Raw genomic sequence first — 12,721 nt, forward strand, 5'->3', positions numbered from 1 at the left:
ATATTGTGCTGAGGTTCCGGTGCAGTCTTTTTTATCTACACAGATGTCGCAGGTGGTGGACACCGTCCTGAGGTACGAATATGGGATGACAGTAACAACTCCGCAAGCGAGTAATCCGTAGACCGCGCGCGCAGCGCGCTCCGTTTGCAGACCGCCCTGGCGGACTCGTTTACACTTCCAAGCTCAAGCCAGGCGTCGCAGGCCATAAAGAGGAGCGCAGATTAAAATGGCGCCGCAGGCTCCCCGGGCCGTCCGCGCACAGACCACAATAAAAAACATCTATCACACACCACTAGGGGGTGGGGGAGCTCCGATCTCCCATCTCCAATACTCTCCAATCTACAGCGTCGTCATCTTAGGCCGGGGATCCAGTCAGATCTCCGATCTCCATCTTCAATCTCCAATCTCCAACGTCGTCATCTTAGGCCGGATCCAGTCAGATCTCCGATCTCCATCTTCAATCTCCAATCTCCAACGTCGTCATCTTAGGCCGGATCCAGTCAGATCTCCGATCTCCATCTCCAATCTCCAATCTCCAATCTCGATTCGGGGGCCCGGGGGAGGAGGGGGGCTCAAACCTTCAAGGAGATGCGCTATGGATTCATTCACACTGGCCATCTCTCATCTCCAATCTCCAATCTTCTACTTGGCCACTGTCGCCGCCGGCAGCAATCTACGACCTCCATTTTCAATCTTCGATCTCACATCTGGGGCGGCTGGGCGCTAGGATCTACAATCTGCATTCTCCATCTCCTATCTCCACATTTTGGCCCGTGTTGCTGCTCAGCGATCTGCAATCCACAATCTCAATCTTCGATCTTTAGTCTTGAATGGGGAACCGGACAGGAGGGACTTTCTGAAAATCAGCGTCTAGAGCACTGACCCGTAGAGCCGTGCTGGCGAGACTTGGGCGTGTCCGTGTGCGGATATCTCCCCAGTCTTAATCAACTATCTCTACCCCATCCCCAACGATCTACTGGTCTTGGGTAGAGATGTCCATTACTCCTGCGGCGGGACGGAAAATGAACGTGACGGAGATGCCGTCAACACAACACACAAACGCGAAAGACAGAATTCAAATTTAGCACAGCTAGCACACAGCTTCGCATCAGCTGTCCCGCTCGTCCCCGTTTGGCATCGTGGCCCAACGCGCCCGCACGAAGCCCAGCGCCGCCTGCATGACCGCCTCCCCCGTCGTCGGGTACGGGTGGATGCTCCGCGCCACAGCGGCGAGGCCGACCTAGCATCAACGTGCAGCCGACTTGCTCCCTTCGCAAAGAGGCTGCCTTAACCTTTTGCTCGCGAGCGCCTTTGCGTGGATCGCGAGCGTGAGCTCGTTGATCGCCTGAGAGACGAACGACCGAGGAGATGAACGACTGCTGATTCACAATGCAACGGCGCGCGTGAGCTCGAGCGCCTCGCCGGCGCGGCTCCCGACGACAGTCGCTCCGACGATCTCGTCGCCTCCCCTCCGGCAAAGAATGCTCACCTACGTGCACCCGCAGCAGAGGCGTGAGGAGGCGCGGAGCTCGAGCCCAACCGTGTCCCCGTCCGGCAGGGGGGGGGGGGGGGGGGGCGCACGAAGCCGCCCTCCTCGTCCTCGCCCTCGAGGATCGCTCGGTCGTTGCCTAATCTCGGACAATCTCGCGTCGCCTCGGCCGATCTCGTCCTCGCCAGCGAGAAGAAGCCGTGCGGCCGCTGCCCGCGAGAGCGCTGCTGTACTCCTCCACCTCTACGCCCGCCGCCCTCGCCGCCGCTAGACTCATGCCGACCATCGCGACCTGATCGCGCGCACTCTCGGTCACTCTTCGGGCGATTTGGCGGCGATCTGGAGGCGATCTCGCGGCGCCTCGGGCTCGGTGTAGATCACGGAGGGCACGACGAGCGACGTGTGCCGCCACGCGCCGCCAAAGAGCGCATTCTCGACGGCCACCTGGGGCGCGGCACCCTCGGTCCATCCCGCAGGCAACCTCGCGCGATCTCTCGCATTCTCGCCAATGGAGGGCAGGGGAGGGAAGGGGGGGGGGGGGGGGAAGGGGGGGGGGAAGGGGGGGGGGAAGGAGGGAAGGAGGGAGGGAGGGAGGGAGGGAAAAGGAGGGAGGGAGGGAGGACCGGAGGGAGGGAGGGGGGGAGGGAAGGAAGGAATGGAATGGAAAGGAAAAAAAAGGAGGGGAGGGAGGGAGGGGGGAGAGGCAAAACAAGCACCTTGGCGTGCTCTCCGGCGACATGGGTCAGACGAGGCGTGCCCGAGACGACGTCGCCCGCCGCGTACACGTCCGGGTTGCTGGTCGCGAGGAGCTCGTCGACCTGCGGGCGATCTCGAGAGATCTCCCGCTGATCTCGAGCGACCTCGGGTGATCGCGGGTGATCTCGGGAGATCTCGGGAGATCTCGACTCGTCTGGCATCTAGTCGCTCGTGGCCAGGATGCCGCCTTCGCCCGCCTCCACGCCCGCTGCGTCGAGGCCGAGATCGCCTGCGGGTCATGTCTCCGACGCATCACGGACGTGTCTCGTACCTTCCGAGCCCGAACCTGAAGCCGAGCACGCCTACAGGGACGTGCCGGGACACGTCCGGTGGACACTTCTCGCACATCTCGCCTCCGCCGCCCCCGCAGCTCAAGCCGCCGGTGTTTGGCTCTCTGCCCGTCGCCACGAGCAGCGCGTCGCACTCCAGCGCCCAGCCCTCCTGTTCACGGCTGGACGGTGTGAAGAGGTGCCGACCCACGCGCAGCGCGTCCACCCCGCTTGCAGCTCGCCTCGCCGCCGCCGTCGCACTCCCCCGCCGCCTCGCCGCCGCCCCCTCCTCCCACAGCGTGGAGGGTGATGCGCGGGAATCCGCCCGCCTCCGGCGAAGTGTGCGCCACCCTCTCGACAGTCGCGTTGTAGCGCACGGTCACGCCAGCCTGCAGGGAGGAGCGGGCCGGTCTCGCGCCGGCGGCCGCGGCAGAACGAGGACACGTCGCCTGGGTAACCTCTGGGCGAGGCTCCGGCCCCTCTGCTCAAGGCCCCGTCTGCTCAAGGCCCCGTCTGCTCAAGGCAGCCACACCTCCCGCCGCGAGGACAGCTCACGCTGTGCCCTCTCTCTCGGCGGCACCTCGGCTGCACCTCGGCTGCACCTCGGCTGCATCTCGGCTGCATCTCGGCTGCACCCTGGCTGCATCTCGGCCGCACCTCGGCTCGATCTCGGCTCGATCTCGGCTAGCCGCCCGCCTCACGCAGCGCGGCCGCCACCGCCTCCCCCGCCTTGGGGTGCTCCCTTGGCAGCAGCCTCCCCGACCTCGCCAGCACGGTGACTGCCGATCCGAAGGCGGAGAAGGCATGCGCCATCTCCAGTGCCACAGCGCCGGCGCCTATTCACACTTGCGCGCGTGAAGAGGGCGGCCGTCGACGCCGCCGTCTCGAGGGGGTGACCAGCGGCCGGCGCCGAGGACGGCGAGTCGGGGCGGCAGCGAGTCGAGGTTGAACAGGTTGGCGTTGGTGAGGAAAGGCGCGGTCTCCAGCCCGGGTATGGGCGGCAGCGCGGCGCGCCCTCCTGTGCTCACAGCATCGCGGTGCCAAGTGGCGAAGGCGTGCGGGGAGGGACCAGCGCCGCCGTCTGTCGGCCGCCTGTTGCGATGACTGCCTTCCGGAAGCGGAGGACCTTGCCGTTCACCTGAGGGTGGCGCGTGCAGACCACTGCTGCACCGGCTCTGGGCGCGGTCCGGCTCCCCTGTTGCTTTGCGGTCATTGTTCCCTTGTTGGTTGTAGTTGCAGTTGTAGTTGTGTGCGTGCGTGCGTGCGTGCGTGCGTGCGTGCGTGCGTGCGTGCGTGCGTGCGTGCGTGCGTGCGTTGTGTGCCCTGTGCGTGCGTTGTGTCCACCTCGACAGTGTTGCGGCCGGTGAAGCGGCCTCGCCCTTGGTACACGTCGGCGCCCGCCGCGTTGGTGCCCTCGTGCGAGTCGGCGGGAGCGATCTGCGCCCGCTTCGCCCTCAGCCTCTGCATCACCGCCTGTGAGTGATTAACTCCTCATTAGATGATCATCGTCAACCGGCACGTGCTTCTGCCAGCTCTCGAAGGCCGCAAAGTCGACCGCCGGAGGCGCCGAGAGCCGCACTCCAAACTCCTCTGCTCGGCGCACCTCCCTCACGGCGCGCGCGGCACGGAGCAGCGCCTAGCGGCAGCAGCGACATTCGGGAGCAAGGCGGCGCGTCCAGATCGCGTGCGAAGCGGCGCTCAGTTTGCTACTAAGTGGAGCCAGCTCACTAGTGCTCTAGCGAGCGCCTCCGAGATCAGGCAGGAGCGAGCGCCGCGCCGCGCCGCCTGCTTGGCCGACACGAGCCCGCCCGCGCCCGCGCCAATGACGACAAGGTCGTACACTTCGGGCGGCGACGGGTCCGTCCAGCGTCGAGGGTGGACCGCGTCGAGCAGCCTGGCATTGCTCGCGTCGAGCGGTTCAATATCGAGCTGCCGGGCCGCGCTTGCGTCGGCGTCGGCACTCGGATCCCAGCGAGCAACGGCGGAGACCGGCTGTGTGCGGATGCCTGTGGCGGCGGCTGAGGGCGGCGAGAGGTAGGCGAGAGCGGAGAGGCGGAAGAGTGTGGCCATCGCTACATGCTATGGCCAAAAAAGTTTGGCCCCCTGGTTTCTCCCTCACCTGCCAACAATAGATCTACCTCGGTGGCGCAAGGGTACCTCAACTGAGATAAGCGCCGAAGCCTAGAAATCGCCGACCGATCGAGACGAGGAGATTCCCGAGGCGTGTGCGGCACAGCTCGCCTTGTCCGCGCCCCTCGCCCGCCCGCCACCCTCACTCGCCCGCCCCGCCCTCCCCGCGCCCCGCCCCGCCTGCGGCCACACCAAGGTCCCCTCTCCTCTCCGTCACCGTCCCGCGGGGCCCCCATTGCGTGCAGATTAACCATGGGACGCAGGCCGATCGTTGGTGGCAACTGGAAGTGCAACCCAGCTGAGATCTCGAAGCTCGACGGTCTGGTTGCCAACATCAACGCGTGCGATACGTCGGGCTGCGACGTGTACGTCTGCCCGTCGCCGCTGCACGTCGGGCTCGTCTACAACAAGTTCACCAACGGCGCCTGCGTGGCGCCGCAGAACTGCAACTTCAAGGGCTGCGGTGCGTACACTGGCGAGATGGCCGTGGACCAGATGGTCGACATGGGCATGAAGTGGTGCCTCATCGGCCACTCCGAGCGCCGCGGCGAGTTCGGCCTGCCGACGCCCGTCGAGAGCAGCGAGCTGCTCGCCACCAAGTGCAAGTACATCCTCGAGAAGGGCATGAAGTGCATCTACGCCATCGGCGAGCCGCTGCCCATCCGTGAGAAGGGCATCGATGCGGTGCTCGCCTACTGCGTGGAGCAGCTCACGCCGTTCAAAGACATCCTCGATCCCGAGACGGTGGTCCTAGCCTACGAGCCCGTCTGGTCGATCGGCACCGGCGTGACGGCGACGCCGGAGCAGGCGCAGGAGACGCACGCGGCCATCCGCAAGTGGATCTCGGAGAACGTGAGCCCGGCGTGCGCCGAGGGCATCCGCATCCAGTACGGCGGCTCGGCCAACGCCAAGAACGCCCCCGAGCTCTCCGCCTGCGCCGACGTCGACGGCTTCCTCGTCGGCGGCGCCTCGCTCAAGCCCGAGTTTGCCGAGATCGTCGCGGCCATCGCCCAGGCCAAGGCGGCCTGACTCGTCGCGGACGGGCGGCGCTCCCGACTGTGAGTGGCGCAGCCACTGCGCCCACGTAGTGCCATGGACACGGCGTGAGGCGGAAGGGCAGCGGCGCGGCGTCCACCCGTGCCGTGCGTGTGGTGTTGGAAAGGGATGATCTCGGAACACGGCGCGATCGCTCTCTCGTCGGTGTGTGGATAGCGCGTGCGCACCCGCAGCGATGGCAACATGGGCGGAAGGTGGGTCTTGTCCGACGCGTCAACGATTAGGACGTGGATGTGAGCGCAAAATCTCGAGCTCGTCTCAGGCGCTAATACGAGTGAGAACTGAAAGATCGAGAAAATGTGAAATATTGAAAAAATAAAATAGCTAGCCTTAAATGCTAAAAAAGGTTCGCCTTTTGGGCCTTGGTGCTTGGTAGGTTGGTTGCAAGGCTTGGAGGTCGTCTGGGTTGAGAAGTGCTCTCGTAAGCTCGAGAAAAGCCGAACAAAGGAACTTCATTTCGATTGTTCGCGTATGTTCTTCGTACCGGGTCGTGGACGTGGTACAGCACAAGTTGATACCGTAGAAAATAAAAGGGTGCCGGGTCGCAGCACGCAGATGCGTGCCGTGCCGGCTGCCGCGTGCGGTGCGGACGTCTCTCGTCTGCGCACTGCGGTGTGCCGAGGCGAGAGCGGCGAGGGCCGCGTCCCCCGCGAGTAGGAGGTACGTAGCCACTGAAAGCGAAATCGCGCAATCCGGTCCGCGCAGATGCACTATCGGTCTAGGCTAGTTCCAAACGATAGAACTAAGCTTAATATGAGCCATTTGGCCAACAAACATTGCATTTCAACAAAGAAAAGAAAGAAAACGGACAACCCAAGGGAGGGATGGGAGGACGGGGGGGGGAGGGAGCCGGTATCGACGGCACGCCGCCACCACACAGGGATTTTAAGGAGAGGGGTGTGGTGCGCTAGCCGTCGCCCACCCTTGGGCGTCCGCCTCTTCCTATCTCTCTTCGCAGCCTCTCTCCGATTCTCGCTTCAACCTTCGTGCCACCTCGCGGTCGCCCCCTTCTCGTCGTGCTCTCCCTTGTCGCTTCTTCCTCTGTCGCGTCGCTCTCCTCTGCCTCGTTCTGCGCCGCCGCCGCCGCCTGCCGGTCCCTTGTTCTCTCGGCTTCTTTCGCCTTTCGGCGCAGCTCCGCCCTCCTTGCTGCATATCCTGGCCCCTCGAGTCTATCGAGCTCTCCTCGAGCAAGGACGAGTCTTCTGACGCCCACTGCTATCATTTGCCGCCCAGTCATATCATTGCTCAGGTCCACTCTCTCTTCGAACACTTGTGCCTTCACGGATGATGCCGGCGCTGGGGTCCCCTTCGGGTGCATCGTGACGGCTGACAACGGGATTTCCACTGGTTCGTCCTCCTCTGAGTCGTCTTCCCCCGCTTCCTTCCGCTCGGCTCTACGTTCGGTAAGTCCGGCTTGGCTCACCCTCCATGCCGTGAACAGGCGCTTTATCCACCCTATGTTCTTCTCTCGCTCCTCCGTCCGCCCGTGCCTTGGTCTTGTCGTTGTTTCGCATCCATGTCTGTATGGCAGTCGAGGCTGCCTTCCCCACTACCTGTAGTTCACTCGTCACCTCCCCCGCGAGCTCCCTTTTCTTTCTTTCGGGTATGGGGTCCATTTCAACATTACAGACAGACACGGACAACTGACTTTTTTCTGACAGCGATACGGTGCAGACATCAAGGCCATATTGCGGCGGTGGAGGGAGTGATGGCGGCGGGGGTGGTGGCCGTCGCTGCCGCGGGCGTGGTGGCGGCGGGGGCGGTGGAAGCTGAGGCGTCGTGATGCGCTGCCTCCGCCGCCTTCGTCGCCACCGGCTCTGCCGGCGCCGCCGCGGCGGGTGTCGCCCGCGCGAGGGCAGTAGCCGCGCGCGGACAATTCTTTTTTGAGCGGCGCTGTCGACCACTGCATTACCACGCATGGAGGAGGACGCCGAGGCCGAGCCCCAATCCTACGCGTGGGAGTCGGAGCTGCAGCGCACCTGGGACGCCGTCGAAGAGACGGCCGATGGCAGCCTTCGCTCCGCCGCCGCTGGCTCCTGGCGGCCAGGCGAGAAGCCGAGCGTGCAGGTCGGCGTGCGGCGAGGCGTGATGCGCGCCGTGCTGCTGGTGCTGGACTGCTCGCGTCACGCCGCCGAGCACGACGTCGAGATGAAGCCCTCGCGCCTCTCCGTCATGTGCGACGCCGCGAGCGACTTTGCCGGCCGCTTCTTTGAGCAGAACCCAGTCTCGACGCTCGCGGTGCTGGTCACGCGGAGAGAGAAGGCGGAGGCGCTCACGCAGCTGTCGTGCAACGTGCGGCAGCACCAGCAGGCGCTCCGGGCCCTCGCCGCGTCCGACGACGGCTGCGGCGGCGACGCCTCCTGCAACATCCGCTCGGGGCCTCTTCCAAGCGTTTTCGCAGGACCTTTCCTGGAGCTGTGCTATAGGTGACGCGTCGCTGCAGAACGCGCTCGAGCTCGCCCGCGACACGCTCTCCTCGGTCGCGTCCTTCGTCTCGCGCGAGGTCCCTCCTCTCGTCTGCTTGTTGTTCTATCATCATCATCGTCATTGTCCTTCTAACATTTGCGAGGTGCTCCTCCTCTCGTCTTCGCTGACGACTTGCGACCCTGGCGACCTGCTCGCGAGGACCCGAGAGGACCCGAGAGGACCCGAGAGGACCCGAGAGGACCCGAGAGGACCCGAGAGGACCCGAGAGGACCCGAGAGGACCCGAGAGGACCCGAGAGGACCCGAGAGGACCCGAGACCCAGCTCTCGTGACGCAGGCGACCTGCTCGCCTCGCTCTCCTCGATCGCCGCGTCGCGCGTCCGCTGCTCCGTCATCTCCCTCCTCGCCGAGGTTTACATCTGCAGGCGGAGCTCGCGTCCGCATCTCGGCCACAGCTCGGCCATATCTCGCTCCATCTCGCCGAGGTCTGCATCTACAGGCGCATCGCCCGCGAGACTGGCGGCGAGTACGGCGTCGCTCTCTCCCAGCCACACCTCCGAGAGCTACTGCTGAGGCTGCTGCCGCCGCGGCCCGTCTGCCAGGTCCCTGCCGCCGCCGCCGCCGCCGCCGCCGCCGCCGCCGCCGCCCTCACCGCCGCCGCCGGTCCCACCGCCGCCATTGCCGTTCCAAGCCGCCCTTCACACCTCCAGCGCCACCGCCTCCAGCGCCACCCCTCCGGCCCCGCCGCCACAGGATAAGCTCGCGCCGACCAACTCGCTGGTCAAGGTTGGCTTCCCCAGCCGCGTGCCGCCGGGCGGCGCTCCGGCGCTCACCTACTCGGCGGGCTCCTCCAAGCCCGAGGTGAGGGCCGACGGAGGGTTTGCGTGCCCTCAGTGCGGCGTGCTGCACGCAGAGCTTCCCACCGAGTGCCCTGTCTGCGCCCTCAAGCTCCTCTCGGCGACGGACCTCTCAAAGACGTACCACCACCTCTTCCCGCTCCCGCTCTTCAAGCAGCAGCTCGGCCCGCCCGCCGCGCTCTGCTTCGGCTGCGGAGAGGCGCTGCCCGCCGCCGCGCGCAACGCCGCGCCGGCGACGCACGGCTTCACATGCGGCGCGTGTGGCGCCGCGTTCTGCGAGCACTGCGACGCGCTGCTGCACGAGTCTCTCCACGCGTGCCCCTCTTGTGAAGGTCCTTAGCTGTATTACAGGGCCAAAAAGGGCAAGGGGCCGCCCCACGCCCACCCCCAGCCCGCACGCGAGCCCCACGACTTTGTCTTTTTGAGGGTTTTCCGACTTTTTCTCAGAACCCTCTTCCCTCAGTGCTCAGACACTCAACGACCATGCGCAAAAGGGTTCGGTTCCTGCAGCTGGGTTCGGATTCCTTGCCGTCTCTCTATGGACTATGCGTTGCCGGCGACCGCGTCGCCGAGGACCGCGGCATTCGCGAGCTGCTTGGCGTGCGTCGGGAAGAGGAGCACCTTTGCGTTCGAGCTCCCCGCCACCGACGCCAAGGCCGCCACGTGTTGGCGGTGGAGCAAGAGTCGAGCAGCGTCGCGCCGCGCCGCCGCGCCGCCGTCGGCCGCCGCGCCGCCGGAAGCGCCGCCTTCGAGCGACGCAGCGATCCTGTCGAGCGAGTCGGCGAGGCCTCTCGCCTGGACGCGTCATGGACGTGTCACGGACGCATCTCGAGGGGCGAGTGTGTCGGCTGGCCCGTCCTCTCGGCCTCCATCTGCAGCCGCTCCTGCTCGCCTCTCGCTCCGAGCACCGTCGCCTGAGTCGGACGGGCCAGAGTCGAAGGGCTAGAGTCGCCACGCGAGTTGCTGGCGTGGCGGCGGCGTGATCCCCACCAGGGCGGCGCGAGCGCGTGAGCCGAGACGGGACGAGTCTGCTGCGCTCGCCACGTTGACGTGGGATCTTGCAGAGGCGGTGAGGTGCGATCTCTACCTCACCTCGCGTCGCCCCTCTGCCGCGTTGATCAGGGCCGCCTTCTCTCCCTCCGACTGCAGGATGGCGGCCCGCTTCTTGCGCTCTGCGGCCATCTGCATCTCCATCGACGAGACGATCTCTGGCGAGGGGTGGATGTCGCGCACCTGTCGGGACGTGTCCACCGGACGTGCTATCAACCGGACGTGCACCGGACTTGTCCACCGCGCGTTGTGCTGGGCGTGTCCACCGAACGCGTGTGCTCCGCTGGACCTGTCCACCGGACGTGCGCCTCTCTCATCAGACTCGCGCGCCTCGATGCGCGTCACGTCGATGCCCCAGCCGGCCGCCACGGCGTTGGCCTCCTCGAGCAGCTTCTGGTTGAGCCGCTCCCGCGCGGCAAACGTCTGGTCGAGGGTGAGTTGGCCGATCTCGGAGCGGAGCTGCGTGAGGACGAGGTTCGTGACGCAGGCGCGAAAGTCGTCCACTGCGTAGCGCGCGCGGGCCAGATCCTTTATCCGGAAGAAGACGACGGCGTCGGCGCTGAGTGGCGCGTTGTCGGACGTGATGCACGGCTGAGGCGGCACGTCGAGCACCTGCTCTCGGATGCTCGCGTAGATCGACACGCGCTCGATGCCGGGTATGACGAACGACAGGCCGGGGTGCAGGCGCCGCTCGAACCGCCCCAGCCGCTCCACCAGAGCCTCCTCGCCGGTAGAGATGATGCGCACCGATGAGACAGCGAGCATGACAGCGGCGGCCGCCGCACCCGCGGACACCTCCCAGGCCACCCCGCTTGCGGCGCCGAGCGGGAGCAGCGCGACGAGAGAGAAGAGCGTCGCAGACGTATGCATCTGGCGAGCAGTGGGCACTTATGCCTGGGAGCCAACGCCCGGCTTCTTGGCGCTCGCCGCTCGCGCTTCACACCGGTGCCGTGCCCTAAACTAGCCAAGAAATATAGGCCCATCGCGTTAAAGAAACGAGAAGGTGTTAAAGAAACGAGAAGGCGTGGCAGGCGTAGTGAAAAGAAATCGGGCGCGACTAGCGGGCGCCGCTGTAGAACTCGCGTGACACCGCTTTGCCCATGCCGGACCTCTTCTCGTCGACCTCCTCGCCCGAGGCGGACGGCACGGGAGCGCTGCCCCCAGCAAAGGCGCGCAAGGTCGGCTCGCCGAGCATAGTGCGCGGTGCCGACGCGGCTCTGCTCGCGGCGGCGGCTATGAAGGCGCGCTGGTCGTCGCTCGTGCTGGTGGAGGTGACGAGCACCTCTCCCGACTACATCAAGCCGTGGAAGATGCACTCGCAGCGCTCGTGCAAGGGCTCCGGCTTCGTCATCGAGGGCGGCCGCATCCTCACAAACTACCACGTCGTGCAGGATGCGATTGACGTTCGGCTCCGCAAGCACGGCGTCTCTCGGCGGTGGCGCGGCACGGTGCTGGCGCGCGGGCCGGACGTCGACCTCGCGCTGCTGGCCGTGCATGAGGACGAGGAGGGCCGCGGCGACTCCTTTTGGAACGGCGTGACGCCCGCCGTCTGGTGCTCGACGCTGCCGGCGCTGCAGTCTGCAGTCCATGTGTGTGCACTGTTGCGGCGGGTCCGTCTCAGAGCCTCCGAGGAGCCGTCGAGGAGCCTCCCCGTAGGTGATTGGCTTCCCGACGGGTGGGACCACCATCTCCGTCACTCAGGACCGCCATCTCCGCCTCCATCTCCGCCTCCATCTCCGCCTCCGTCTCTCCGCCTCATCTCCGCCTCCATCTCCGCCTCCATCTCCGCCTCCATCTCCGCCTCCATCTCCGCCTCCATCTCCGCCTCCATCTCCGCCTCCATCTCCGCCTCCATCTCCGCCTCATCTCCGCCTCCATCTCTCCGCCTCCATCTCCGCCTCCATCTCCGCCTCCATCTCCGCCTCCATCTCCGCCTCCATCTCCGCCTCCATCTCCGCCTCCATCTCCGCCTCATCTCCGCCTCCATCTCTCCGCCTCCATCTCCGCCTCCATCTCCGCCTCCATCTCCGCCTCCATCTCCGCCTCATCTCCGCCTCCATCTCTCCGCCTCCATCTCCGCCTCCATCTCCGCCTCCATCTCCGCCTCCATCTCCGCCTCCATCTCCGCCTCCATCTCCGCCTCGTCCCCTCTCCCTGCCTCTCCCCTCCTCGCCTCCTCTCGCCTTGCCTCCTCTCGCCTCTCCTCTCCGCCTCTCTCCCAAGGGTGCCCTCCTCCTCCTCACTCCCGCCCTCCTCCTCCTCACTCCCGCCCCCCCCCTGCCCTCCTCCTCCTCACTCCCCCCTCCCCCTCCCCAACGCAGGGCGTCGTCTCGCGGGTCGACTGCAAAAACTATCGCGTCGGCTCGAGCGCGTTCGCAAACTCGGGCGGGCTGCTCGTGCTGCAGATCGACGCGGCGATCAACGCGGGAAACAGCGGCGGCCCGGCCTTTTGCAGCGACGGCTCCGTCGTCGGCGTTGCCTTCCAGTCCCTCGGCGGTGCTGCCGATGGCATCGGGTACCTCATCCCGACGCAGGCCTCTCCTCCCTCCCTCCTTGTCTCCCTGCCATCGTCCCCGAGATCCAAGATGATTGAAATTATCCCTAGTATTTACTGTAAACAAACTGCCTGGTTGTAAAAAAAACATCTAGCGGGAAAAAGGACCTGTCCTCTAAATTTAAAGGTTTTTC

At 65.7% G+C, this 12,721-nt stretch overlaps 5 protein-coding genes across 5 annotated transcripts in view; 3 read left to right on the top strand and 2 right to left on the bottom strand.

Annotated features, from left to right (window-relative positions):
- Positions 1 to 1,801: 1,801 nt before the first annotated feature.
- EMIHUDRAFT_453130 (hypothetical protein) lies at positions 1,802 to 4,584 on the bottom strand (the record flags this gene model as incomplete). The annotated part of the gene is made up of 8 exons (XM_005760783.1): positions 1,802 to 1,933; positions 2,206 to 2,307; positions 2,552 to 2,686; positions 2,865 to 2,903; positions 3,584 to 3,652; positions 3,859 to 3,987; positions 4,028 to 4,150; positions 4,243 to 4,584. 8 exons carry the CDS (start codon positions 4,582 to 4,584, stop codon positions 1,802 to 1,804), a joined length of 1,071 nt encoding a protein of 356 aa, XP_005760840.1.
- A 145-nt stretch (positions 4,585 to 4,729) lies between these two features.
- EMIHUDRAFT_438339 (triose-phosphate isomerase) lies at positions 4,730 to 6,010 on the top strand. The gene is made up of 2 exons (XM_005760784.1): positions 4,730 to 4,758; positions 4,890 to 6,010. The coding sequence occupies exon 2, from the start codon at positions 4,897 to 4,899 to the stop codon at positions 5,671 to 5,673; it is 777 nt and encodes a 258-aa protein (XP_005760841.1). The 5' UTR covers positions 4,730 to 4,758; positions 4,890 to 4,896; the 3' UTR covers positions 5,674 to 6,010.
- Positions 6,011 to 7,617: 1,607 nt separating this feature from the next.
- EMIHUDRAFT_68255 (hypothetical protein) lies at positions 7,618 to 9,323 on the top strand (the record flags this gene model as incomplete). The annotated part of the gene is made up of 5 exons (XM_005760785.1): positions 7,618 to 8,030; positions 8,116 to 8,223; positions 8,444 to 8,537; positions 8,612 to 8,719; positions 8,880 to 9,323. 5 exons carry the CDS (start codon positions 7,618 to 7,620, stop codon positions 9,321 to 9,323), a joined length of 1,167 nt encoding a protein of 388 aa, XP_005760842.1.
- Positions 9,324 to 9,798: 475 nt separating this feature from the next.
- On the bottom strand, positions 9,799 to 10,798 carry EMIHUDRAFT_217579 (putative stomatin-like protein; the record flags this gene model as incomplete). The annotated part of the gene is made up of 3 exons (XM_005760786.1): positions 9,799 to 9,897; positions 10,076 to 10,216; positions 10,331 to 10,798. The coding sequence occupies 3 exons, from the start codon at positions 10,796 to 10,798 to the stop codon at positions 9,799 to 9,801; spliced, it is 708 nt and encodes a 235-aa protein (XP_005760843.1).
- A 313-nt stretch (positions 10,799 to 11,111) lies between these two features.
- EMIHUDRAFT_465602 (hypothetical protein) overlaps positions 11,112 to 12,721 on the top strand; it is a 3,552-nt gene continuing 1,942 nt past the window's right edge. The window contains exons 1-3 of the mRNA XM_005760787.1: positions 11,112 to 11,622; positions 11,690 to 11,734; positions 12,355 to 12,529. Of these exons, the coding sequence (XP_005760844.1) occupies positions 11,134 to 11,622; positions 11,690 to 11,734; positions 12,355 to 12,529 (709 nt within the window). The 5' untranslated portion in view covers positions 11,112 to 11,133. The remainder of the gene's footprint in view (positions 11,623 to 11,689; positions 11,735 to 12,354; positions 12,530 to 12,721) is intronic.

This window comes from Emiliania huxleyi (genome assembly GCF_000372725.1).
Source record: "Emiliania huxleyi CCMP1516 unplaced genomic scaffold EMIHUscaffold_74, whole genome shotgun sequence".
In the NCBI taxonomy this organism is placed as follows: Eukaryota; Haptophyta; order Isochrysidales; family Noelaerhabdaceae; genus Emiliania; species Emiliania huxleyi.

Coding starts and splice junctions, on each gene's coding strand:
- EMIHUDRAFT_438339 (XM_005760784.1), top strand. CDS start 4,897: ATGGGACGCAGGCCGATCGTTGGTGGCAACTGGAAGTGCAACCCAGCT.